Below are 27,082 nucleotides of genomic sequence, written 5' to 3'. Positions count from 1 at the left end.
ATAGTTATTCCTTATCATCACCCACATCATCTGGCACAAGGGCTATAACTCTCACACCAATATTTCATTAATTATCCCCCCTTTGTACTTAAAATTTCAGGTTAAAGTTTTGATGCACTTTCACTGTATCTGAATTATTACTATATGGATTTGATTCAAACTGAAAGCAGTTGTTCCACATCATCTCCCACATAATATGACACAAGGTCCATAACTCTGGTACCAATATTTAATGAATTATTCCCCACTTTAGAATTTCAGGTTGAAGTTTTGATGCATTTTCACTCTGTCTCAATTATTACTAAATGGATTTGATTCAAACTTAAAATAGTTATTCCACCTTATCATCCACATCATTTGACTCAAGGTGCATAACTCTGGTGACAATTTTTCATGAATTATGCCCCCTTTTACTTAGAATTAAAGGATAATTTTGATGCATTTTCACTATATCTTAGTTATTACTGAATGGATTTGATTCTAACTTGAAGTAGTTAATCCACATCATCACCCACATCATATGACACAAGATGCATAACTCTTGCACCAATATTTTATGAATAATGCCCCCTTTTTGCTTAAAATTATGCTTATTTAGTGTTTTGATACACTTTATCTGTATCTCTCAGACTCTTATTACTTAATATTTCTGACACAGACTCGCGCTATTGTGCAATGCCTTCCTCCACCATTGGAGTCATTAAACACTCCAGTGACAGCTCCAGCTTCCTAAGATGTTCCCAGTTTCACTATCCAGCATCAAAATAGTCGAGCACGCTGTCTCCTGTGACAGCTCTTGTTTTGTAGGGTGTGTGTGGGACGGGCACTTCAAATCTAACCTTGTCCATCCGGATGTCTGCCATACGAATCTGTGTTGCACTATTTCAGAAATTCACATTTTAGACAGTATTTGACTAAATCATCAAATGTCATAGGATTGATGTTCTACATGTGAAGTTAAGCACTCTGGGTTTTGTTTGGGATATCACTCAGTAAGACCACTGATTTTGTTGATGCTTGACAGTCAAAAATATAAATAAAGGGTCTAAAAGTTTGTGTTGCATGTAATAGACCTAGTGTCATGAAACATTATATAAGCTAAAAAATAGGGAAGGACGGGTCCTTTGTATGTTCCCCCTAGAAATTTTGTTTTTCAGGGTGCCATTTTGTGCGTTTTCAAACATGTTTTTGTTACTTTTAAGATATTGCTTTTGGAAAAATTAAATGACATTAAAAAGATCTGCGTATATTTTAGTAACATATAGATCTGCAGAAAAATAATAATTATGAAATAGCCAGCCTACTTGCGATAATTGTCACCCTAAAATACTTTTTTAAAGGCATATGGTCATGCTTGCTTGGTTCAGTAAATATTTATATGTTCATTTATAAACTTTTTAGCATGGCTAAAATGAAATGAAAATTTGAAAGTAGCAACATAGTTTATGCATATATAAATACAATACAGATATGTAATACAAATGTACATAATTGTCAATCTTCTTAAAATAGGTAATATTACATTTGTGAAATTCAGCAATAAAAGAGTTTATAGTATTACTTGGATAAATAGTTTGTACATGACATGTCAGATCTTGAAGATCAAATGTTGTCATAAAGTTATACTTGTAAGTTAATCAAAATCTAAAAATTCACAAATTTATATAACAAAAAGGTGTAAACAGCAGGATTACATACTTTAATAAGTGTGTCTGCAGCTGACATAAGTTCTTAATTTTTAAGTGACCATATATTTTTGAGAGAAACCTTAGAACGAAGTTTTGAAATGCCATATGTATAATTGTGACTTTTTAGAAATAATATGTTCAAAGGCGTAAAAAGAACAAAACTGCATGATTGCAAGACTCCATTCTGTTGTAATGTCAAAATGAATCAATTTGAAAAAATATCAACATTCAGATAATCGTCACATTGTATTTTCATATGCGTATACTCCCGAGATCATATCTTATAATAAGACTTAATCAAACGCTTATGAAATTCTTCTATGCCCTGTTGAATCCCATAACTTTAGAACGTCAAGGCTGTTAACTTAATCACTTGACCCATGTACAAACATTAGCGCAATGCCATTAAGGCGGTTTTCTCTAATGGTAGTTCTTGACCTCGTCTTAAGTCTACGCAATGTGCCAAAACTTCTTTTGCAAGACTCGTGACATGAACCCAAACAGGTAGCGACAGTATAAGCTGGAATATAACCTAACGGGCCCATAGCTTGTACAAAAACTATGCTATAATGTAATTATTTGTAATATTAAAAACAAATGGGAGAAAATAGTTTAAACAGAATAAAATGAAACTAGAAAATGCTTTTGTAAAAAAGCCCATGTCTCCCCCAATGCAAAGTCCTATAGGCAAGAAGTCAATAGGGGTCAGGAGCGAAAGTCAAAGAGACACTGATGGTTGGCTGCAATAGGGATCATCTACTTGGCATGTCCAGTCATCCCGCTAAATTTCAACACTCTTGGCCTAGTGGTTCTCATGTCACTGTTCAGGCTCCTGTGACCATGACCTTTGATCAAATGACCTCAAAAGAAATAGGGGTCATCTACTCTGCATGTCCAATCATCCTATTAAGTTTCAACATTGTAGGTCAAGTGATTCTAAAGTTATTTCCAAAAAATGATTTTACATGAACAGGCCACTGTGACCTTGACCTTTAATAGACTGACCCCAAAATCAATAGGGGTCATCTACTCTGCATGTTCAATCATCCTATGAAGTTTCAACATTCTGGGTCAAGTGGTTCTCAAGTTATTGATCGGAACTGGTTATCAATGTTCAGGCCCCTGTGACCTTGACCTTTAACGGAGTGACCCCAAAAACAATAGGGGTCATTTACTCTGCATGATCAATCATCCTATGAAGTTTCAACATTCTGGGTCGAGAGGTTCTCAAGTTATTGATTGGAAATGGTTTTCCATGTTCAGGCCCCTGTGGCCTTGACCTTTAACGGAGTGACCCTAAAATCGTTAAGGGTCATCTACTCTGCATGACCAATCATCCAATGAAGTTTCATCATTCTGGGTCAAGTGGTTCTCAAGTTACTGACCAGAAATGGTTTTCAATGTTCAGGCCCCTGTGACCTTGACCTTTCAGAGTGACCCCAAAATCGTTAGGGGTCATCTACTCTGCATGAACAATCATCCTATTAAGTTTCAACATTCTGGGTCAAGTGGTTCTCGAGTTACTGACCGGAAATGGTTTTCAATGTTCAGGCCCCTGTGACCTTGACCTTTAATGGAGTGACCCCAAAATCAATAGGGGTCATCTACTTTGCATGTACAATCATCCTATGAAGTTTCAACATTCTGGGTCAAGTGGTTCTCTAGTTATTGATCGGAAATGGTTTTCAATGTTCAGGCCCCTGTGACCTTGACCTTTGACGGAGTGACCCCAAGATCAATAGGGGTCATCTACTCTTCATGACCAATCATCCTATGAAGTTTCAACATGCTGGGTCAAGTGGTTCTCTAGTTATTGATCGGAAATGGTTTTCAATGTTCAGGCCCGTGACCTTGACCTTTGACGGAGTGACCCCAAAAACAATAGGGGTCGTCTACTCCAGCAGCCCTACAACCCTATGAAGTTTGAAGGTTCTAGGTCAAATGGTTCTCCAGTTATTGCTCGGAAATGAAGTGTGACGGACGGACGGACAGGGCAAAAACAATATGTCTCCTTGGGGAGACATAATAATAATAATAGTGCCTCAGCTCGGTTATGCTTTAAAACATATCCTTTTTTTTCTCATAATCTTTGCAGAAAAACAGAAAGGCACCGGCCTCCCTGTGCCTCAGTGTAGCTACGGGCCTGCATTATAAAACTGTTATTCAGTATTTTGTGCAGCTGGGATTTCACTCGGCCAGACCAAAGTCGTGACAAGATATGCACAAAGGGCCTAAATGTTTGTGCATATTATCCAGCATGTAAAGCTGTGCACATTGTGTTTTGTTGGGATTTCACTCAGCCATGCCAGATTTACAGTTTTTGACTTAATCAAAAGTATGCAAAAAGGGCTAGTGGTAGTTTTATGTTGTACTTGCATCATAAAGAATTTTATCTCGAGTCATGACAATGCAGAGGGTTCTTATATAGCATGTGAAATTGTGCATTTGAGTTTTGTTTGGAAATTCACTCAGCTGGACCTTGAATTTGTAAAAATTATGCGTAAATGGGTTAAGAGCTCATGTTACATCTTGAAAAGGAGACATGAAACGATAGGAATGTTGTAAAGCGGGTGGACGGATAGCTCAGTGGTTTGCACACTGGCCTTCCAATCCTGAGGTCGGGGGTTCGATCCCCGGCAGTTACTCGGGAATTTTCAGAAACGCTTTTCAGTGTTTTCCACCCAACTAGAGGTGTCCTAGTCAGGAACCCAGGCAATTCTTGCGTGTATCAGTGCTATACACTGGGCACGTTAAAGAACCAGGCTGTCTATTCGCAACGAGCTAGGCTAAGTTAGCCGGACAAGCATGTATCTGATCTCTCTGTCGTGGGGGCTTTGTCTCACTCTGTCCCTCTAGTCAGATCGCTCTGTGTCTGTACTAGTAGAGGATGAATTATGCGCCCTGTGTGGCTGCATTTAAACTATGTAAAGCGCCTTTGAACGTGAAATTGATCATGAAAAGGGCGCTATATAAATCTGGTATAATAAATAATAAATAAGTATGTACCTGCATGGGGTTCAAATTTACCCTCTCATCCCCAAAGAAATTAATTTGTTTTACTTTTTCCGTTCCTTTTATCTGATGTTTCTTGATATTTTGTAGTATCCTTATACCTACCAATGATGACTCACTCTCCAAACCCAAGATAATATGTAAGTTTACCGAGTCTGGTATTGTGAACAAGTAACATAGGACCGTACATCTAGTTAACATTTATTACATACTGTAGTTTTTAATGTGTAATTATGTCTCCCACAGTCATGTACTGGGAGAGACAAATTGATTTAGTGCTCTCTGTTACAGTCCATTCGTCTGACTGTCTGGCAGATTTACACCAAACTTTACCAGAGTGATCATTGCCAAGCCTGGTTATGAACGTGTCTTTGGCATTTTCTCATTTCTTGATTTTCTGCAGAGTTATAGCCCGTGATTCATCAAATTGTATTATGTTTTGGCCACTTCTCACATTATTTGGCAGATTTCCACAAAACCTTACAGGAGTGATCATTATGTAATATTGTTGGCATTTTCTGGTTTGATGTATTTCAGCAGAGTTATACGGCCCTTCCCTTACATAATAGGGTGAATTTCCACCAAACCTTATAGAGTGATCAGTGCCAAGCTTCATTTTGCATATTATCAACATGTTCTGCAATAATTTCTGTATTGTAAGTTGTGGGAACATACATTTATCATGAAAAACAATCTCTAGTGCTATAATACAAATATAACATAATAAATTCCACATCCAGGTTTATTTTTATTGCCAACAGTTTGGAATTCTTTCACCTGAACCCGAAATTAGTTCACACGGTCAATTTAATTTGTTACTTTTGCTTCTGACTTGTTCTATGTTACAACATTAATTCTATGTATGATACAAGTTGAATGGCCATTTTCACAATTAAAGCCATTCAGAAGTTGTTTTACTAGTATAAATCAAGAACAACTTTCAATTAGGGAGGTTTCAAAGAGACTTCAAAAAATATTAAGGATTGTGAAAACTCATCGACAAATTCCTATTCGCCTTCATGATTCACTGACATGATTAATTAGCACACTAGTACTAAAGTGCTACAGACCAAGTTTGGTGAAGCTCCATCAAGCTGTTCACTGGAAGAAGTTGTTTAAAAAATTTTTGTTCTAGTTATAGAATTTAGATTTTTTAAAGTTTCTCTTATAATTTTATTATAATAAGGCTATGCAAAACAAGTGACCCTAAGAATGAGACCAGTTTTGACTCCAGGAGCATGATTTGAACAACTTTGGTGTAGGACCACTAGTCAATGCTACATGCAAAATATCGGAGCTATAGATTTTGGAAAAGAAATTGTTAAAGGTTTCTTTTTGGATGCCATGGCAACCAGAATTCTACATAGAATGGAATTCTTTAAGTATCTTTTGGTGAGGACCATTTGGCCAAGTTTCATTATCTTTCACTACAGTTTCAGAGGAGATGATGTTTGTAGAGAAATTGTGGATGGGCGAATGGCGAGTGATCACAATAGTTCACCCTCTGCACTTCATTATCAGGTGAGTTAAAAAAGGTCTTTGTTGACATGTTATTTATTTATTTATAAATTTGGGTTTTATGGCGCACCAACACAGTATAGGTTATATGGCACCAAACAGGACTACAAATTTTGGTTCCACATCTCATTTACTATGTAAGCGATATAAGGTCATTAAGGGGAAACTATCTTCAAAGTTCAGACCCCTGTGACCTTGACCTTTGTCTTATTGACGCCCCAAACAATAGTAGTCATCTACTTTATGCTATCAAGTTTGCAGGTTCTGGATCAATGGTTTTCAAGTTATTAAGCGGAAACCATTTTCAAAGTTCAGACCATTGTGTCCTTGACCTTTATCTTATTGGCCCCTTGAACAATAGGGACCATCTACTTTATGCCATCAAGTTTAAATTTTCAGGGTCAAATGGTTCTCGCATTATTGAGCAGTAATTTTTTTCAAGGTTCAGGCCCCTGTGACCTACACCTTTGACCCTTAAAACAACATTGAATATCTACTTCATAATCCCAATCATGCTACCAAGTTTGAATGTACCAGGTCAAGTGGTTCTCAAATAATTAAATGGAAATGGTTTACTCTACTAGCAACCAGACCAACCAACCGACGTGTGCAAAGTAATATACTCCCTCTTCTTGGAAAAAAATTATCAAAATTTACCTTAACGTTCGTATGATTCAGGAAAAATTAGTGCCACAGATATTCACCTTGTGTCATGAGGAGCGTGAGGATGTGGAGAACTATTTTAAGTTTTAATCAAATCCATTTTAACAAAGATAAGAGTGAAAAAGCACCAAAACTTTAACCTGAAATTCTAAGTAAAATGGGGGGATAATTTATGAAACACTGGTGTGTTAGTTATGCCCCTTATGTCATATGATGTGGGTAACGATGAGGAATAACTATTTTAAGTTTGAAGCAAATGTAATAATGGAGATATAATGAAAGTGCATCAAAACTTTAACCAAAGTGTTGACAGGGACGCCGATGCCTGGTCAAGTAGGATAGCTCTCCATATACATGTACTCCATTTTGCTAAAAACAATATGGGTCATCAACTAGCAGCAGGTAATCATCCTATAAAGTTTGACAACTGTTCAGTCCTAAGTTTACTGTGACCTTGAAAGTTGTCATTTACTAACTTAACTGAAAAGAAAGTCCTTCTATCAAATCTTTATGACTGTAAGCCAGTGTTTTTTCTTTATTGAGCTAAACCATTTTCACTTTAGAGGTCACTGTGATGTAGACCATTGAGCTACTGACTCCTTAGAAAAAAGGGGTCATCTACTGGTCAAAGGCAATCTGCCAAGCATTCTCTGATTGTTAAAAGCAAATGGTCTACTGACCAACGGACAATGAGCAGAACAATACTACCTCTTCTTCAAACTTAAAGTATGTGTGCGGAAGAGCATTAAACCTTTAGCCTGCTATGTTTCTAAGACGAACTGGTCCATCATTCAAGTTGGGTCATACCAGTTATTATTCAAAGGGGTGTTTACTGAAAATTTACTGACTGGATAGCTAAAAGTGCACACCATGATCAGCCAGATGATCTTGGTCTGCACTGGTCGCAAAGAATCACTTGCCGCCAGCAAGCTAAAGGTTAAAATGTTGACACAGGATCATCCACCTAGACGCAGAGCTCACCCCAAGCAAAATTCAGCTGAGCTTAAGGTCAAGCATTGTGATATATGCCAGAGTGACTTTAGACTTGAAACAATTTCATCAAACTTCATACAGCTTATTGAAATGTTGTTGACTTGAGCATGTTTAACAACAAAAATTTGAAGCAAGACCACAATGTCAGTAGTTTATAGAGATAAATATCCCTTAAAATTTACAGGCTACATGCACAAGACACAAGTCAAAATGCTAGGCTGCAAATGTTTGTCGCTAAACTATTAAGCACTTTATGTCTTTGATGCTACAGAATATTGTTTTACATTCATAACAAGTTTTAATCATGGGGATATAGGAAAAATTTAAAGAAAACTCTACTTTTATTTCATAAATATAGAAAAAACATTAACCTTCTTACTGATAATACTTTAAACCACATTTATATGTAGAATTTACCACCTTTACAATATTACATGTGTATATATCATGTTAATAACACAAAGACTTGACTTGGGAGAACAAATTAGACAAAACAGCTCTAAAAGCCCATTAAACACAACAAGTTGTCATCCTTGTGATCTTATAAAGCTCTGTATAATCTACTCAGTTTTAATCTACCTGCACCAGCACTTTATCAATTAAACAAAGAGATTTTCAGCTTGATTAGTGGACACATTTCTTTTTTTGTCCTGCTCATCACAGAATTTTTTTCTTTTATTTTATTTTGCAGTCAAAGTTAAGATGTTTTTCTGTCTTACTGTGATGAGATGTGTGTACAAAATCTTGATTTTGCACATCTAACCTACACTACTTGAAAATTTCTATGGCATACATGATATTCCATTTTTCTTAATTTTACTACAATCTAAGCAAGTTCATAAGAGTTTGATAATCAAGATATTTTGTTACATATTTCTAAGTTTTCACATACTGCAAGATACTGGATATCAAACTAGACTTTTTTAAAGCAAAAACACTTCCTTTCATTTCTTTTAACTGACCATGTAAAACAGTTTAAATAAATCATGAAAAAAAAAAAAAATGGATTTAATATTTCATTAATAAAACATCTATCCCCTTAGTATTTGAAGTATTCAACAATATTTCAATAAACATTAAAGTATTAAAAAATATTAAATTTGAAAGTGTTTTGAATTCATATGCCCTATATCTACTATGAAAGCAGCAAATGTCTGGTATAAGGTAACAAATGGACTAGCATATTAGCACTGTACACGTTTTCTCATGTTTAATTGTCATGAATAAGACAGGACAAATATCATTGGTCTGAAAGAATAATGGATATAGGTAATCTGGGGCACATATGTATAAATGTTCAGTGTCTGATTTAACAATGAGCAATCTTTCTGTTTTATACCAGCAGGCTGGTTGGAGAAGTAAACCGCACCATTTCCAAGACATTCCATTTTGGATGGGTACATCTACTGCTAAATTCTCTCAGTCACTGATAATAAATACTTCAATATTCCAACTGTCATATGTTATATAACTTATTCATTTAGAGCACTATGTACATCTACGTAGCTTAAATTCATTGTTTATGAGTAAGTGACTTCACCCTATCTCATTGTTTGTTCATTCCTTCTTCTTTCTTTCTAGCTCATAAACAAGCATATAAATCATAAATGAAATTTTATAAAGTCTTTTCAAAAAGGCAGATTTGCTTTGATAATAAATTCTATGTTTTATAAATTATAAAATTTCAGATCAAATTTAGATTCAAAATGTGGATGACTATGGGTCATGATTCAGTTGTTTCTGTATGATATGTTAACTAATCATCAAGATCTAATTCAAGATCTTCTATTTCATCAAGAATAATTTTCTTTTTCCCTATTTTCTCAAGCTGTTCTTTCTCTGGGTTTTTCAATTCACCACTCTGAATTCTTTTTTCCAGATCCTCAATCTGTTTCAATTTCTTTTTCAGGTTTTTCAATTTCTTTGTTATCTCCTGTTTATCACTATTCTCTCCAGTCTGTTTAGCAACTTTGAAATCTGATTGGTCATTAGTTTTACTCCTGGCAGCTGGTTGGTCATTGTTTATTTTTACTCCAGCCAATGACTGAGTGACATTTTGCATTGAAGTTCCTGATTGGTTACCCTCTTGTTGCTGCTGTTTTTTCTTCTCTTTTCTCTTGGCATTTTTCTTTGCTGCTTTTGACATGGGTTCACTACTGCTGACCTGTGTATTTCCACTGCTGGCTCCACTGGGATCTAATCCTGGGGGTAGCAATGGTTTGCTTTTCAGCCACTGAACACCTTTGTTCTCATACCTAAAAGAAAAAAAATTACAGTATAAATTTTTAAATGTGTTACAATTTAAACTAATTTCAAGTGATTTTAAGTGAATTTCATGGTAAAAAATTAATAACGATGTACAGTTAAAATGTGTATAATTTGGTTATTTAAAAGCACTGTAAATAATTGAAATAAGAAGAAAATTTGTTTGTTTTACATGTAATATCCAAGTATCTTTCACTTGTGAACACAATTTTTTACATTTTCTGTGCCACTCATGAAAGTACTGCATTCTGCTCTTTACTAGGTTTAAGATATTGCTATCCTACACTGAAGCAAATAAATATCCTAATTAATGTCAAAATTCATCAAAATTGACTATATATCTATGATTTCTCATCACTGTAGTTTAAATCAGTATATCACTAAGGACAAAGGAACTGTGGTTGGTCTAGTTTACTTGGAAGGAACTGTAAACAAGAAGGCCATGATGGTCCTAGATTGCTCACCAGAGTTTCACAATTTTGGTAAAGGGTCAAGCATGGAAAGTATCTTTCGAAACTATTTTGAACCTGGACCATTGTTTTATGACAATAAGACTTTTTGAAGTATCCACTATATGCATATAGGAAATACTTTTACAAAAACAAACAAGAGGACCATGATGGTCCTGAATTGCTCACCTGTCCCCACATGACCCAGTTTTGAACTGAGTATGACGTCGTTTTATCTATTATTTGACATAGTGACCTAGATTTTGAGCTCATGTGACCCAGTTTTGAACTTGACCTAGATATCATCAAGATAAAAATTCTGACCAATTTTCATGAAGATCCATTGAAAAATAAGGCCTCTAGAGTGGTAACAACGTTTTTCTATTATTTGACCTAATGACCTAGTTTTTGAAGGCACGTGACCCAGTTTTGAACCTGACCTAGATATCATCAAGGTGAACATTCTCACCAATTTTCATGAAGATCTCATGAAAAATATTGCCTCTAGAGAGGTCACAAGGTTTTTCTATTTTTATACCTACTGACCTAGTTTTTGACCGCACGTGACCCAGTTTCAAAATTTATCTAGATATCATCAAGGTGAACAATCAAACCAATTTTCATAAAGATCCGTTGAAAAATATGGCCTCTAGAGAGGTCAAAAGGTTTTTCTATTTTTAGACCTACTGACCTAGTTTTTGACCGCAGTTGACCCAGTTTCGAATGTGACCTAGATATCATCAAGATGAACATTCAGACCAACTTTCATACAGATCCCATGAAAAATATGGCCTCTAGAGAGGTCACAAGGTTTTTTTATTATTTGATCTACTGACCTAATTTTTGACTGCACGTGACCCAGTTTCGAACTTGAACTAGATATCATCAAGGTGAACATTCTGACCAATTTTCATGAAGATCCATTCAAAACTATGGCCTCTAGAGAGGTCAAAAGGTTTTTCTATTTTTAAACCTACTGACCTATTTTTTGCCCGCAGTTGACCCAGTTTCAAACTTGACCTAGATATCATCAAGATGAAAATTCAGACCAACATTCATACAGATCCCATGAAAAATATGGCCTCTAGAGAGGTCACAAGTTTTTTTTTATTATTTTACCTACTGACCTAGTTTTTGAAGGCATGTGACCCAGTTTCGAACTTGACCTAGATATTATCAAGGTGAACATTCTGACCAATTTTCATGAAGATCCATTGAAAAGTATGGCCTCTAGAGAGGTCACAAGGTTTTTCTATTTTTAGACCTACTGACCTAGTTTTGGATCGCACGTGACCCAGTTTCAAACATGACCTAGATATCATCAAGATGAATATTCTGACCAACTTTCATAAAGATCCCATGAAAATTGTGATCTCTAGAGTGGTCACAAGCAAAAGTTTACGGACGCACGGACTGACTGACGGACGCACGACGGACGCTGCGCGATCACAAAAGCTCACCTTGTCACTTTGACATGTGAGCTAAAAAGTGACTACCCGCTCTGTTGGCTATGTTTTCGACAAACTGAAACAATTTCAACAAACTTGGTATATGGTCACTGATGGAAAATTTCTGTGATATTATATAAGCAGATCTCATAAAGACAAACATTCTACCTACGTTTAATGTAAAGCAGGCAGACAATTACCAAATTTTTTAATGATCTGACCTAATGACCTTATTTTTTATCCAACTGACCAAGTTACAAATTTTCCTAGATTTTACATTGAACAAGTACCACAAAGATCATTAATTAGGTCTTTCTATTATTTGACCTAGTAACCGAGTTTTGACCTAGATAATTCAGTTTCCAAGATTAAGACCAGGGTTTTTTTTTCACAAGGAGGGGAAGGGGCCCAGACCTGTGATTCAGGGGAAAAATAGCTCGTTATTTGGGCAAAGAGGAATAAAAAACCTGATGTAAAGTAAATTTTAGGGGAAAACTGCATAATTTAAAAGAAATTTTCTAAGGGGACGGGACCTTTTAAAGGCCCCTATTTAAAAGGAAAAAAAAGAAACCAGAAGACACACATTCTGACAAAGTATTATAGAGATCAAGTGCAAATTGTGGCCTCTATAGCTTTTTACTTTTTGACCAAGTGACCTAGTTTCAGCAGACCTTAGGCAACCCAGATTCAATCTTGACCTAGATTTAAAAAAAAAATAAAAACCATTCTGACAAAGATCTACATTCACCAGGTAGAAAATGGGACCTCTAGAGTGTAAAGTTTTAGGTGACCTGGTTTAAGATCTCGATAATCCAGATTTGAATTTATCTAGATTTTTTCACAGAAGACAGGGTGCTTAAATATTTTGATGCTAGATAGTGAAAATGGGCACATATGAGGAAGCCAATGCGGACAAAGGCATTGGAAAATAGCTTATGTTTGTGTGAAAAGAATTAAGTAATAGGACAGATAAAGACAAAGTTATCAAAGCATAAAATAAGTATAATTCTAAGCAAAAAAGGGGCATAATTCATGAAATATTGGTACACGAGTGATGCACCTTGTGTCATATGATGTGGGTGATGATGTGTAATAACTACTTAAGTTTGAATCAAATCCTTTTAGTAATAACCAAGATAGAGTGAAAGTGCACCAAAACTTTAACCTGAAATTCCAGGTAAAAAGGTGATATAATTCATGAAATACTGGTGCTAGAGTTATGGTCCTTGTGTAATATGATGTGAATGATGATGCCAAACAACTATTTTAAGTTTGAATCAAATCCGCTCTGTAATAACAGAGATATAGTGAAAATGCATCAAAATTAACCTTAAGTTTAAAGTAAAAGTGGGCATTATTCATGAAAAATTGATGCAAGATTTATGGACCTTGTGTCATGTGATGTGGGTGATAAGGTGGAACAACTAATTTAAGTTTGAATCAAATCCATTTAGTAATAACTGAGATAGAGTGAAAGTGAACCAAAACTTTAACATGAAATTCTAAGTAAAAAGGGGGATAATTCATGAAATATTGGTGTAAGAGTTGTGTCATATGATGTGAGTGATGATGTGGAACAAATTTTTAAGTCTGAATAAAATCCATTTAGTAATAACTGAGCTAGAGTGAATGTGCAACAAAGGTCGGGATAATTCATGACAAATTGGTGCAAGACTTAAGAGTTATGGCCCTTGTGCCATTTGATGTGGGTGACGATGAGGAATAACTATTTTCAGTTTGAAACAAAGCCAACAAGTATTTACAGAGATAAAGAGAAAGTGCATCAAAACTTTAACCAAGTTGGCAACATACCAAATATCAAAAGCCTATGCCTTGCAGTTTCAAGCAAGAAGATTTTTAAAGTTTTTTCCTATATAAGTCTATGTAAAACTTGAGACCCCACAGGGCAGGGCCTCTTTTCACCCCAGGGTAATAATTTGAACAATTTTGGTAGAGGACCACAAGGCAATGCAACGTAACAAATATCAAAAGCCTAGGCCTTGCAGTTTCAGACAAGTAGATTTTAAAAAAAATTTCCTCTGTAAGTCTATGTAAAACTTGAGACCCCCGTGGCAGGGCCTCTTTTCACCCCAGGGTAATAATTTGAATAATTTTGGTAGAGGACCACTAGACAATGCTACATACCAAATATCAAAGGCCTAGGTCTTGTGGTTTTAGACAAGAAGATTTTTAAAGTTTTTTCCTATATAAGTCTATGCAAAACTTGGGACCCCTCGGGCAGGGCCTCTTTTCACCCCAAGGGCATAATTTGAATAATTTTCATAGAGAACCATTAGATGATGTCACATGCCAAATATCAAGGCTCTAGGCCTTGCGGTTTTGGACAAGAATATTTTTAAAGTTTTTCTTTCGGTTGCCATGGCAACCAGAGTTCTGTATGGATTTCAATTCTTTGAATAATTTTGAAAGGAGACCATCAAAGGATCATTCCTGTGAAGATTGGGGTAATTCTGCCCAGTGGTTTTCAAGAACAAGGTTTTTTTTAGAAATTGTTGACGGACGGCACACAACTGACGACGCACGACGGACATTGAGCGGTCACAAAAGCTCACCAGGTGAGCTAAAAATGCGGCCGCTCGAGGGTTAACAAGCTTTTTTATGATTTGACCTAGTGGCCTGTAGTTTAAGACCTCAGATAACCTAGTTTTAAACTTGACCTATATTTCATAGTGAAAAACATTCTGACAAAGTTGTATGAAGATGAGTTAGAAATGTGGCCTCTTAATAATTGTTAACAAGGTTTTTCTATGATTTGACCTAATGATCTAGTTTTTGACAACAGATGGGTTCTTGCCCAAGAATTTATTATGGGTAACATTTTGATCACCAAGTTTCTGAAAGACTGGGCAAAAATTGTGACCTCAGGAGTGTTAACAGTCAAACTGTTGATGACGGATGACTGACAACACATGACAGACAAAGGGTGATCACAATAGCTCACCCTGAAGTGATCATTTTGTGCTCATGTGAGCTTAACGGTAAAACTTACACTGGCATTTCCTCCTGTGGTACAAAACCATCTTTTACTCTTCTAGGCTTCCTCCAGGTTCCATCTGGTCTTCTACTAGCAGGTATATATTTCTCACCTACAAATAGTACCATATTCTATAGTAACAATGCAGACAGTATTTCAACAAGAAAATAAGACTGGAGTTTACTATATAAATAGACCTGCTTTTAAACAAGATGGGTTGTGGATCTTATGTTGGTACTGTACTTTGTGCAGGTTCAGCTCACTGTGTCTATTATTAACTATAATTAATTCTACCTTCCTTGACAGAAAAGCCGACCTCTACTAACTCTTCTCTAAGGTTAGGTTGACTTGTTACTGGCTTAAGGTTATACAGAATTAACAAGTTTGATCCATCAAGCGGTTCATGAGAAGAAGTTGTTCAAAGTTCTTTTTTTATCTTTAACTCTAGCGGCCCCTCAAAGGGCCAAACACCACCATTGAACAAATATGGGAGATGGCCTTAAACGAATCTACAAACCAAGTTGAAGATCCATCAAGCGGTCAGACAAGATGTCAATCATTAACAAAGGTAATTATATTTTTAACGCTACTGGTCCTTAAAATGGACCATGTGTCATTTGAAAATCTAGAGGGAACCTACAATGATGCTACAGATCAAGTTCAATGAAGATCCATCAAGCTGTTCATTAGAGGTTTTGCTATTTTTAGCTCTAGTGGATTATAATGATGCTCCTGACCAGGTTCAAGATCAAGCAGTTCAAGAGAAAAATTTAAAAGTATATCTGCTTTTAGCTCTAGCAGCCCCTAAATGGGGCCAAGTGCCCCCAACTGAAGTTGAGCTGAACAAAGTTGATTAAGGACCTTATAATGATGCTATAAATCAAGGCTGATGAAGGTCCATCAAACAGTTCATGAGAAAAAGTTGTTACAGGCATTTCCATCTTTAACTCCTAAAAGGGACTAAGCACCTCTATTTGAACAAAACTCGGAGAAGACCTTGTAATGATGCACAGATCAAGTTTGATGAAGATCCATCAAGCACTTCATGTGAAGTCATTAAAGGCTTTTTCTATTTTTAGCTCTGGCGGCCCTTAAAGCGTTTAAGTGCCCCCAATCAAAGATGGACCATATCGCGGGCTTAGCGCAAAACGGTTGTAACTCCTTCTTTATTTCATATAAGTTACAACCGTTTTGCGCTAAGCCCGCGATATCATGTTACAGACCAGGATGAATTCTTCATATGAGGAAGCTATCTAGCTGGCTTACAGAAGGTCAGTGGTTCAACCCAGGTGCCCGCTCGTGATGAAATAATGAGGGGCAACTGGGGTCTTCCTCCATCATCAAAGCTGGCAAGTCGCCATAAGACCTATAAATGTGTCGGTGTGAGGTTAAACCTCACAAAACAAACAAAGAAGCCATCCATCGGTCATGAGAAGAAAGGCATATCTATTTTTAGTTATAGTGGCCCCTAAAAGGGTCCAATTCACCTAATTTGAACAAATTATAAAAGGACTTTGTAATAAAGCTGCAGACCAAGTTAAATGAAGATCTATCCATGAAGAAATTGATTAAAGGTTTTTCTATTTTTAGCCCGTGACCCCTAAAAGAAGCCGGCTGCCCCCATTTTAACAAACTTGGGAGAGGACCTTATCATGAAAATACAAAGTTTGATGAAGATCCATCAAGTAGTTCATGAGAAGAAGTCATTTTATGGTATTTTTATTTTTAGCCCTAACAGCCCAAATAGAGACTGATATTTAAGTAACAAGAGCACCACCTTTCAAGTTCAGATGCTCATCTGATTTTTTTGTTTCTGTATAACATTTTCTTAGTACAAAAGGGACCATATTTCTTACAAAAAGCAGGATGAAGTTATGTTTTCAGCTGTACAGAGTCAGCTTTGATGGTGAACAAGCGTTGCAAGCTTTAAAGCAATAGCTTTGATAGTTTAGGAGAAAAGCTGACCTAAACACAAAACTTAACCAAGAAATCTGATTTTCTAAGCCCAAAAGGGGCCATAATTCTTGCAAAAAGCAATGTTGAGTTACGGTACTTGCTGTGCAGAGTCTGCTTTTAATGGCAAATAACTGCTCCAAGTGATGACAATAACTCATCTTTTTTTTTCTTCAAAAAATCAGATGAGCTAAAAATGTTGACGCATGATGACGGACAAAGGACAATGGAGGATGACGCCAGACTATCCACTTACATGTATACTAATAGCTTACCTTGAAAGAAATTCAGATAAGCTAAAACAGGGGTTTTAAGTACAGTCAAGTGGAACAATTCAAACTGAGCTGTCTTAATGACAGGGCGATTGACAATAATGCCCTTCCACTTAATAAAGTACTAGCTTACACACAAAAGCTTTAATAGCACAATGTTTTGAGAAAGATGCAAACTTTTGCTAAAGCGTAAGCAAGGGTTGTGCAAACTGATGTGTGAGGTCAACCCATAATGCAAAAGAAGTGTGAAGAACCTGTATTCAGTAATTCCTGAGAAACATGCTTAAAATCATGCTTTCCCAGCTTGTATGATTCTGTATTTTGTTAAGGTATGTGTAAACGATTAGCCTTACATATTGAGAAACAAGAGGGCCATGAAGGCCCTGTATCGCTCACCTGACCTATTGACCTAAAGATCATCAAGATTAACATTCTGACCAAGTTTCATTAAAATATGGTCATAAATGTGGCCTCTAAAGTGTTAACTAGCTTTTCCTTTGATTTGACCCGGTGACCTAGTTTTTTACCCCAAATGACCCAGATTCAAACTTGACCAACATGTAAAGATCATCAAGATTAATATTCTGACTAAGTTTCATGAAGATACAGTCATAAATGTGGCCTCTAGAGTGTTAACAAGCTTTTCCTTTGATTTGACTTAGTGACCTAGTTTTTTACCCCATCTGACCTAGATTTGAACATGAACTATAGATCATCAAGGTTAACATTCTGACTTAGTTTCATTAAGATAAGGTCATACATGTGGCCTCTACAGTGTTAACTAGCTTTTCCTTTGATTTGACCAAGTGACCTAGTTTTTGACCCTACATGACCCAGATTCAAACTGGACCTTGAGATCATCAAGATTAACATTCTGACCAAGTTTCATTAAGATATGGTCATAAACAGTCAGGGGTGTAACTGTTTCAAGTTATCGCAGTTTATAACCCATTTGAGTTACTGGTTAAACTTTCATAAATTGTTTCAGTTATCATAAAATAATACAAAGCCCTCCTGTGCCAATTCCTCATTTTGAATGAGACTAATGCAATTATTTCCTGAATCCTTGACCTTTTATCTTTCTAGCTATGCAGTAAAAAAATTTAGGCAAGGCTGATAAAGTCTTACGCAAAAGCTTTAAAGCTATAAAACTCTTAATATCTCATTATTATCCCATTATGCTTATCAGGTCATGCTCAGACTAAAAGAGAATTTGATTAACCTCAGTTTGCTACTAATTTCATTTTAAAGGTCACTTTGTGAGAACAGCAAAATGACTTTTTTTGAATAACTTACCTGAGTTAACTATATTTTATAACTAATACAGGTTATAAAATGCTTGAAAAAGTAACTGAAATACATGTAGGTTACATAACTTAAAACAGTTACACCCCTGACTGATAAATGTGGCCTCTAACGTGTTAACTATCTTTTCCTTTGATTTGACCTGGTGACCTAGTTTTTGACCCTACATGACCCAGATTCAAACTGGACCTTGAGATCAGCAAGATTAACATTCTGACCAGGTTTCATGAAGATACAGTCATAAATGTGGCCTCTACAGTGTTAACAAGCTTTTCCTTTGATTTGACCTGGTGACCTAGTTTTTGACCCCAGATGACCCAATATCGAACTCGTTCAAGATTTTACTAAGGGTAACATTCTGACCAAGTTTAATTAAGATTGGGCCAAAATTGTGACCTCTAGAGTGTTAACAAGCTTTTCCTTTGATTTGACCTGGTGACCTAGTTTTTGACCCAGATGACCCAATATCGAACTCATCCAAGATTTAATTGAAAGTAACATTCTGACCAAGTTTCATTAAGATTGGGCCAAAATTGTGACCTCTAGAGTGTTAACAGTCAAATTGTTGACAATGACGGACGGACGACTGAAGACGAACAATTTGACCATCAAATTACTTTGACTTTTAATACATCTTTCAATTCTAAAGGTAGTCCTTATTCTGGGATTATTTCACAATGCAATATAATATATAGATTTATTTTATGCTAACTGATGAAATACTGTTTTATCAGTGAGATATAATCACTGTGTCCTGGTCAAGCTCAGTTCTGGACAATATACTTAGACTGGTCAGTGGTCAATACTAGTCTGTGACAGCTTAAAATATTAGTTACTGCATGTTTTTCAGTGAAGTTTTGGAACAAAAGAGTGAGATATAACCAGCAATTTTCGTAGTGATAAAAAGATGTCAAATATATTTTCACTGGTACGAAACTGGTAAATAAGTCAAAACATGCCATAAAAAGAAGGAAGTGTCTAGGGTACGGATCTGTACCTCTAGAATCTGATTCTAGAGGTACGGATCCGTACCTCTAGACAAGCCTGTTAGGGGTTTTCTAGGGGTACGAACCTCCGTTTTTCTAGAGATTAAGGGTCATTTACAGCTCAAATTTTGTTGAAAATGAAATAACAAATAAGAAAACATCAGAATTCACCTTAAACTTGCATCTAAATGGTTTATAGAATAACAACGTTCATCCGATTTGTTACATTTTCTTTCGGAACGTAAATAACCGAGGAACACCAATTAAATCACGAGGATTCGAACTGGCAGAAAAAAAGATATAAAGATTAAGAAAACAAAACAATGTTAAATATTTTGGGGAAAAAATATTTTTAATGATAATTAATTCTTAGTGTATTTATGTTTTCCACACATTTGGTAGCCGTTATGAGATGCAAATAAGGGACGTTTTCACAAACAGTTTCTTTTACTTAATGTCGATTATTGAACAATCAGTTCCATGCCGATTATCAATAAATTTTGCTAAATAGCAAAATAAATAGGTGTATATTATTATGCCTAATTTATTTATTTATTTGCTGAATTTCAAATAGAATTCATTTAAGAGTAGGATTCACTCATTAATCTGTTATCAACAGTTTATTTTACAACAAACTAATCGGCACGGAACAGCCCAAACAAAATTTTTCTAATAAACACTATAAAAACCGCCTTTTTGGTGTTTGTTAGTGCATTCCATTAGTGATCCATTGAAACAATCAAGAAATGGTTGCAATGGATTGCTAACGGAACCGTGTTCCATTAAATCGATCGCGATTTTGAAGCGAGTTATTAACTTTACAGAGCCATTCAGGAGGCTTTCTCCTCTTTTATCAGGAAACATATGGTTTTAATCCATCCAATGTACCGTAAGTGCAGATCTTCTAGTTGCTATGGTTATGTTATGTAATCTCATCTAAGGTATAATATAGAGGGACAGAAATTAGTGCATTTTGTTGGTAATTTATAAGTTTAGAGGCTGGACATGATATGGATTTACTGAAGAGAAAATGTTGGTTATTTCATTTAATTTCTATGATTTACAACTAAAGGTATTTTCTTAATACATGTACTTACAATTCAGTATAAATAAATGCATGTTTACATTGTGATTCTTTATAGATTTCAATAAAATAAGTGTATGTTAGAATTCAAAGATTTATCAAATGCATAACACAATAGTTTTTGAAATGCTGATTCAAATGACCTGTATATTTTCTTATATGGAAACTAGTTAATAAATGTATGTTTCTCTTTGTCTATCCACATTTCACAAAATTTAAGATGGAATTTCTGTTAGCTGCATGATTTATCAAATGATTTGTATAAAACTGCATCCAAATGATCATGAAAATGTTGAATGATTGCTAAATTTGTATCATATATGTATAAGTATACATTATTTAACAAATTAATATTTGAATAATTTTAACAGAAAGACCTTTTCAACAGTAATAATAATAATAATGACTTTATTTATTGAGGCAACACTATTAGGCATGCCCAATCTTCCAAGTGGGCCTCAAAATTATGTACAATATTTACAAATAGATTTCAAATACAAATTTGACAATAGCATGATTACAACATTCTAAGCATATGTATGTTGTTCATTTTCAGTTTGTTAAATAGGATCTTTTGAATGCTCAAGACTGTTAGAATTTTTTAAATTCAAGAGTAATGTTGTTTCCAGATTTTGGTCCCAGTATTCAAGGATTTCTGTACAGTTCTAAGTTTGGTTTAGGTACTTCAAGACATTTATTTGATCTGATCTTAAATTAATGTAGGATTATGTACAAATTTAAATTTACTTTGAAGATAGGATGGACTAAGATTGTTAATTGATTTAAAGACTAAAATTGCTTTCTTATAATGCAGTCGTTCATTGAATTTCATCCAGTTCAGCTCTTTAAACAAATCTACAGATGGAAAATCAAAACATTTATCAAGGATAAGTCACTTCATATCTCTGCAAATCCAGGCTATACCCAGTCACATAAACAATTTGCCAAAACTGAATGCATCAGGTTTCACTTAAATACAGCCTGTAGTTATTAAGCTATCTATTATATATATGCGTTCCGCTAAGCGATTCATTATGCGATCCATTATACGATCTATTATGCGTTCCATTGAGCGATCTATTGTGCGCTCCATTAGCGTGTTGTTAAATGACACATTTATGTTAATTAGCGATCCATTAGCTCATTTGCATGTGAAATTGGCTCACGGTTTTGATGATGTTTATTGGATTAACAACTCGCTTGCGGATCATGGTTTTAGTGGCGTTTATTGACAGTGTTTATTGGGCCTTTATTTTTGTTTGGGAGTGTATTCATTTGAAGTTCCTCGGTTATTTAGGTTTGGAAAGAGAAGGTAAACAATCTGGTGAAAGCTGGTATCTGTAAACCATTTAGATCCAAGTTTTTAAGTGAACACTGGTTAAGTCTTATTTGTTATTTCATTTTCAACAAAATTAAAGATAAAAATAACCCTAAATCTCTAGAAAAAGGAGGTCCAAACCCCTAGAAAACCCCTAACAGGCTTGTCTAGAGGTACGGATCCGTACCTCCAGAATCAGAACCCCTAGACACTTCCTAAAAGGAAGTGTCTAGGGGTACGGATCTGTACCTCTAGAATCTGATTCTAGAGGTATGGATCCGTACCCCTAGACAAGCCTGTTAGGGGTTTTCCAGGGGTACGAACCTCCGTTTTTCTAGAGATTAAGGGTCATTTACATTTCAAATTTTGTTGAAAATGAAGTAACAAATAACATTTCATCAGAATTCACCTTAAACTTGGATCTAAATGGTTTACAGATAACAACATTCATCCGATTTGTTACATTTTCTTTCGGAATGTAAATAACCGAGGAACACCAAATATATCACGAAGTTTCGAACTGACAGAAAAAAAAAAGATATAAAGATTAAACAAAATAATTTTAAGTATGTTGGGGAAAAAAAACTATTTTTAATTGATAATTAGCCCTTAGAATATTTATGTTTTTCACACATTTGGTAGCCGTTACGAGATACATGGGACGTTTTCACAAACAGTTTCTTTTACTTAATGTCGCTTAATTGATTATTAAACAATCAGTTCCGTGCCGATTATCATTATAGAACAATGTACATTGTTAAATAACAAAATAAATTGGTGCATATTATTATGCCTAATTTATTTATTTATTTATTTATTTGCTGAATTTCAAATAGAATTAATTTAAGGGATAGATTCATTCATTAATCTAGCTGTTATCAACAGTTTATTTGACAACAAACTAATTCCTATCGGCACAGACCAGTGTATTCATTTGGAGTTCCTCGGTTATTTAGGTTTTGAAAGAGAAGGTAAACAATCGGATGAACGCTGGTATCTGCATATCTGTAAACCAATTACCAATGTAGATCCAAGTTTTAAGTGAACACTGGTTAAGACTTAGTTGTTATTTCATTTTCAACAAAATTTAAGATATAAATAACCCTAAATCTCTAGAAAAAGGAGGTCCGTACCCCTAGAAAACCCCTAACAGGCTTGTCTAGAGGTACGGATCCGTACCTCTAGAATCAGATTCTAGAGGTACGGATCCGTACCCCTAGACACTTCCTTCCTAAAAAGAAAGAAAATTTGTTTGCTCCACATGCACGACCAAATTATCCCAATCCCAAACACCAAATCCCACATCTTCACTTTTAAACTAAAATCAAAGTATTAAATCTGTATCATATTTCAATCAATCTTCGAAGATTTTTAGTTTGTAGCATCATCTGGGACATGTGCAGTCAAAAGTAGATATCTGAAATATTGAGAAATTAATTTCTTATTTAAAGTCTATATTTTCACTGTAAAAATACTGTGTTTTACCCAAGTGGAAACTGGTAGGTACTTGAAAATGAAGCTCTCTGATTGGTCAGTTAGAACTCCTGATGTCATGATAATGTTATGAATTAGACAAGCTTACTGTTGCTGAGTGGCTGCTTTTTAATTTCTGACTTTTGCAGCCACAGTTTGACCGTCACAATATAAAACAAACTGTATACATCGGATTAGTTCGACTAGTTATGAATGAGATTGCGACTTGTGAAAACCGCACCAGGTGCTCACTCAAAAAAAGACATCAGTCCCACACGTAAACAAACAAATATTCTCTTCATATAAAAATACTAATATCACAAGAGAATGAGAGTTTTTACGGCAGTTATTTTCATATTGACATGATATGTTTACAAGAAATATGTAGATCCCGGTAAGTACGACCAATTTTGAGTACGAAAATAATTATAAACATCAAAATCTCTACAGTACGCATACCTGTAGATTCGTCCTGAACTACACCTGTTCTTTCGATCGTACTTGTTGCCATAGCACAACTGTAATAAAAGTTTAAAATTACTTTCAATGAATATTGTTATAAATTTTATGAGAGAATTATCGGAGAACTAGAGCTAAGGGGAGTAACTGTTACCCTACGAATAATTCGCCCAAATGTACATGTAACAACACACATCTCGCCATACCACGGGTGGTAGACGCGCAATCCAATTCCCACTGGGAATACGCTAAAAATGGGTTGCGCGACTTCCGGTGCTGGTGTTGCGCATCAATATATACAAAATCCAGGTAGGTGTGTTTTTGTTTTTGTAAATAATGACACATTTACGAGTGCTTTCGAAAAAAACATTACCAACTTTTAGTAACATCTCTAAACCGATAAAGCGGGGCAGATCTTCCTATCAAAAAAAATCAATAAAACCAATAATCCAATATCATCGCTACCGGACGGATTCGTTGATTTCCGTACTAATTGTTGTTGTTGTAGTAACACGGTGGCAAAAATCGATAATTAACAGCTTTGGTCATTATCTGATGCATTTACAGGCGGGCGGTTTTCCATATGATATTCCTGAATGAAGTTTTAATAATTATTAAAGTGAAAATCGGAACAAATCGGAAAATTATATAATACTTTATTAATTGTCAAATAAAAGTAATATTTAAGAATATGAATATGTTATCTGAAATATTTAGAAATACTTATTTGGAATATTTATACATCGAACACATAGATTTACTTTCTTTTTAATACATGAAACATCATGCTTACATATATCTATTTACAGAAAAGAAATATTTACGCACAAGAAACTGTCTGTAAATAAAATTAATATTCATGAATATGAATATGTTATCTAAAATATTTAGAAAGCGTATATACTTTCTCTATACGCGCTTTCTTTCACATATTATGAACATTAGAGTATGAGCTTTTGCTTCTAAAATATTTTCAAAATTCTAAATCACTAACGCTTTTCGATTTTTATCGTAAAAGGTAGTAAAACAGCAAATTCTCATGTATTTCCGTAACATAAAGTTTGTCAGTAATTAAGTTTTGAAGCCTTCATAAGAAATATAGCTCTTTTTTTCAAGATATCTAAAAAGTATTTTTGTTGTCGAACGATTTGGAGACCAGTCGCTTTAAAGAAAAAGAAGTATAGAAATAAGACATACCTTTAAAAGGAAATACTTACCATGCTGGACACGATTTGTTCTTCCTTTGCGATCGGTGTAGATCATGATCAGTCTGCACGGATGTGCAGACTGATCATCATCTGCACTGTCTGCCATTCAGCCAGTAACTTTTTGGTATGCACCCTTTTCATAGTACTGTCCAAATTGAAAGATTTACAAGTTTATTATTGTAATTTAGCATGGTAAGGATTAGGCTTCTTATATCGTGCCTAAATAGAAATATCATATTTGCGTGACTTGAATAGGTACTGCTGACAAATACTACTACCATAGTATACCTTAACTATAAATATATCGTTACAGGAAAAAAATCAACATTAAATAACAATAACTTAATCAATATCTCAATTTTAGAATAGCAGACTTAACTAAATTATAATTTTAGAATAAATAAGTTTTTTCGTGAAATTTGGGCCAAGATCTTTACTCAGTAAATATTTACGGAACAACTCTATTAACGACGTGAATTCTAAATTTGTACTGTCATACGATTCATGAAATAAGTGTAAAAATCGTAAAAACAAAGTTCCTGAAAGAAAGGGAAAAGACTATATAAAGACGGGAGACAATCAGAATCCCCTTAATCAAAATCCCCTTCGCTGAAAAATGACAGGGTGTTACAAAATCCCCTTCATACTTTTGCAGGGGGTATCATAATCCCCTCTGTGATTTTTACTTATTTCATTAAGTTCAAGTACATCTATATACATCTTCTATAAAGACAGAAGAAAGTGAAATAAATATATTAAAACGCAAAAACCTTAAAACCATAAAAATATCTATCACTTATAGTAAGTGGGGTAACATATTTTTTATGACCCGGCTTGAAACAACACTGAACGGATACTGTTTACCCCTAGGCAATATTGTAATACACAATAAAAGTCAAAGGGTAATTTTAAGATATTTGTTTGAAATTATTTTATGCTTGATGTGATTGTGTGCAATCTTGGGACTAAAGCAAATAATAGATATCGCAATTTTTTTAAACGAATGACTTAAGAATGTACCAAAAACGTGCATTATTCGGAAAGAAGCAGAATTATTAGTTCATCAAGGCTATCTTTCAAATTAAAGTTTGGTCATATTATGAATAATAGAAAATGTTTTTTTTTTGTTTCAAAATTGTTTAAAAAAAATCCCATATGAAGAAAAAAGATGACCGCGTTGGAGATCGGACCCGGACCACCGCGGCAATAAAAAAGTCACAAGCGGCAAAAAATAATATAGGTAATATAGGTATCTGGAAATTAATTATCGCTATATTTCTTAAGAATGCTTTGAAACTCAATTACTGACAGACTATATTTTACGGAAACACATGAGAATTAGTTGCTTTAAGTATCTTTTTTTGCGATGAAAATTAAAAGCATTTGTATATTTTATAAATGCGAATGAACACTTAAACCTCCATAGCGTTATTTTAAACGACAGCAGATCTAGGTTTCGGCGTTTCTGAGTTCAACAATTAATTTGTTTTAATTTGTCTTATTACAATCTCAGTTTTTTTTTGTCAATGTGAAGTTGCCTACAATTCATAGGCTTTGAGCTATAACAACTTGAACCGACAAAGTCAGGCTAGCAGACGACAATATTTTCCGTAACAGCTTCCGAGTACTTACGGATAACGGCGGAAAGAGCCGGATTTTTAAAGAAATGTTCACTGTACACACTAAAATGCAAAAAGGACCAAACAAACCATTATCAAATTTAAAACAAATTACACATAACGAAAACTGAATAATTTTTCTACATTTTTAGGGGTATCGAATTTTTGATTATTTGCGGAAAATATCTCATTTTATCTGTTATATTTGAAAAAGTCAATTTTTTTAACCCGTTTCCTACAGAGTCTATATGAACTGAGGTGGGTCTATTTAAAGTAAAAAAGGACCAACCAAATATTAAAATATTTTTTAAAATAAATATTCATAATAACCGGAATAAATTAAACTTTAATTTGTAGGGTATCGAATTTTTGAT

At 34.8% G+C, this 27,082-nt stretch overlaps 1 protein-coding gene across 1 annotated transcript; it reads right to left on the bottom strand.

Annotated features, from left to right (window-relative positions):
• Positions 1 to 8,204: 8,204 nt before the first annotated feature.
• Positions 8,205 to 24,048, bottom strand: LOC123543311 (partner of Y14 and mago-like). Its single transcript, XM_045329391.2, has 3 exons — positions 23,882 to 24,048; positions 15,047 to 15,143; positions 8,205 to 10,129 (listed from the first exon to the last, which is right to left on the bottom strand). Exons 1-3 carry the CDS (start codon positions 23,931 to 23,933, stop codon positions 9,631 to 9,633), a joined length of 648 nt encoding a protein of 215 aa, XP_045185326.2. The 5' UTR covers positions 23,934 to 24,048; the 3' UTR covers positions 8,205 to 9,630.
• Positions 24,049 to 27,082: the final 3,034 nt, after the last annotated feature.

This window comes from Mercenaria mercenaria, chromosome 11, assembly GCF_021730395.1.
Source record: "Mercenaria mercenaria strain notata chromosome 11, MADL_Memer_1, whole genome shotgun sequence".
Lineage (NCBI taxonomy): Eukaryota > Metazoa > Mollusca > Bivalvia > Venerida > Veneridae > Mercenaria > Mercenaria mercenaria.
Note: the sequence above shows the minus strand (reverse complement) of the source record. Positions and strands in the feature narration are given on the sequence as shown.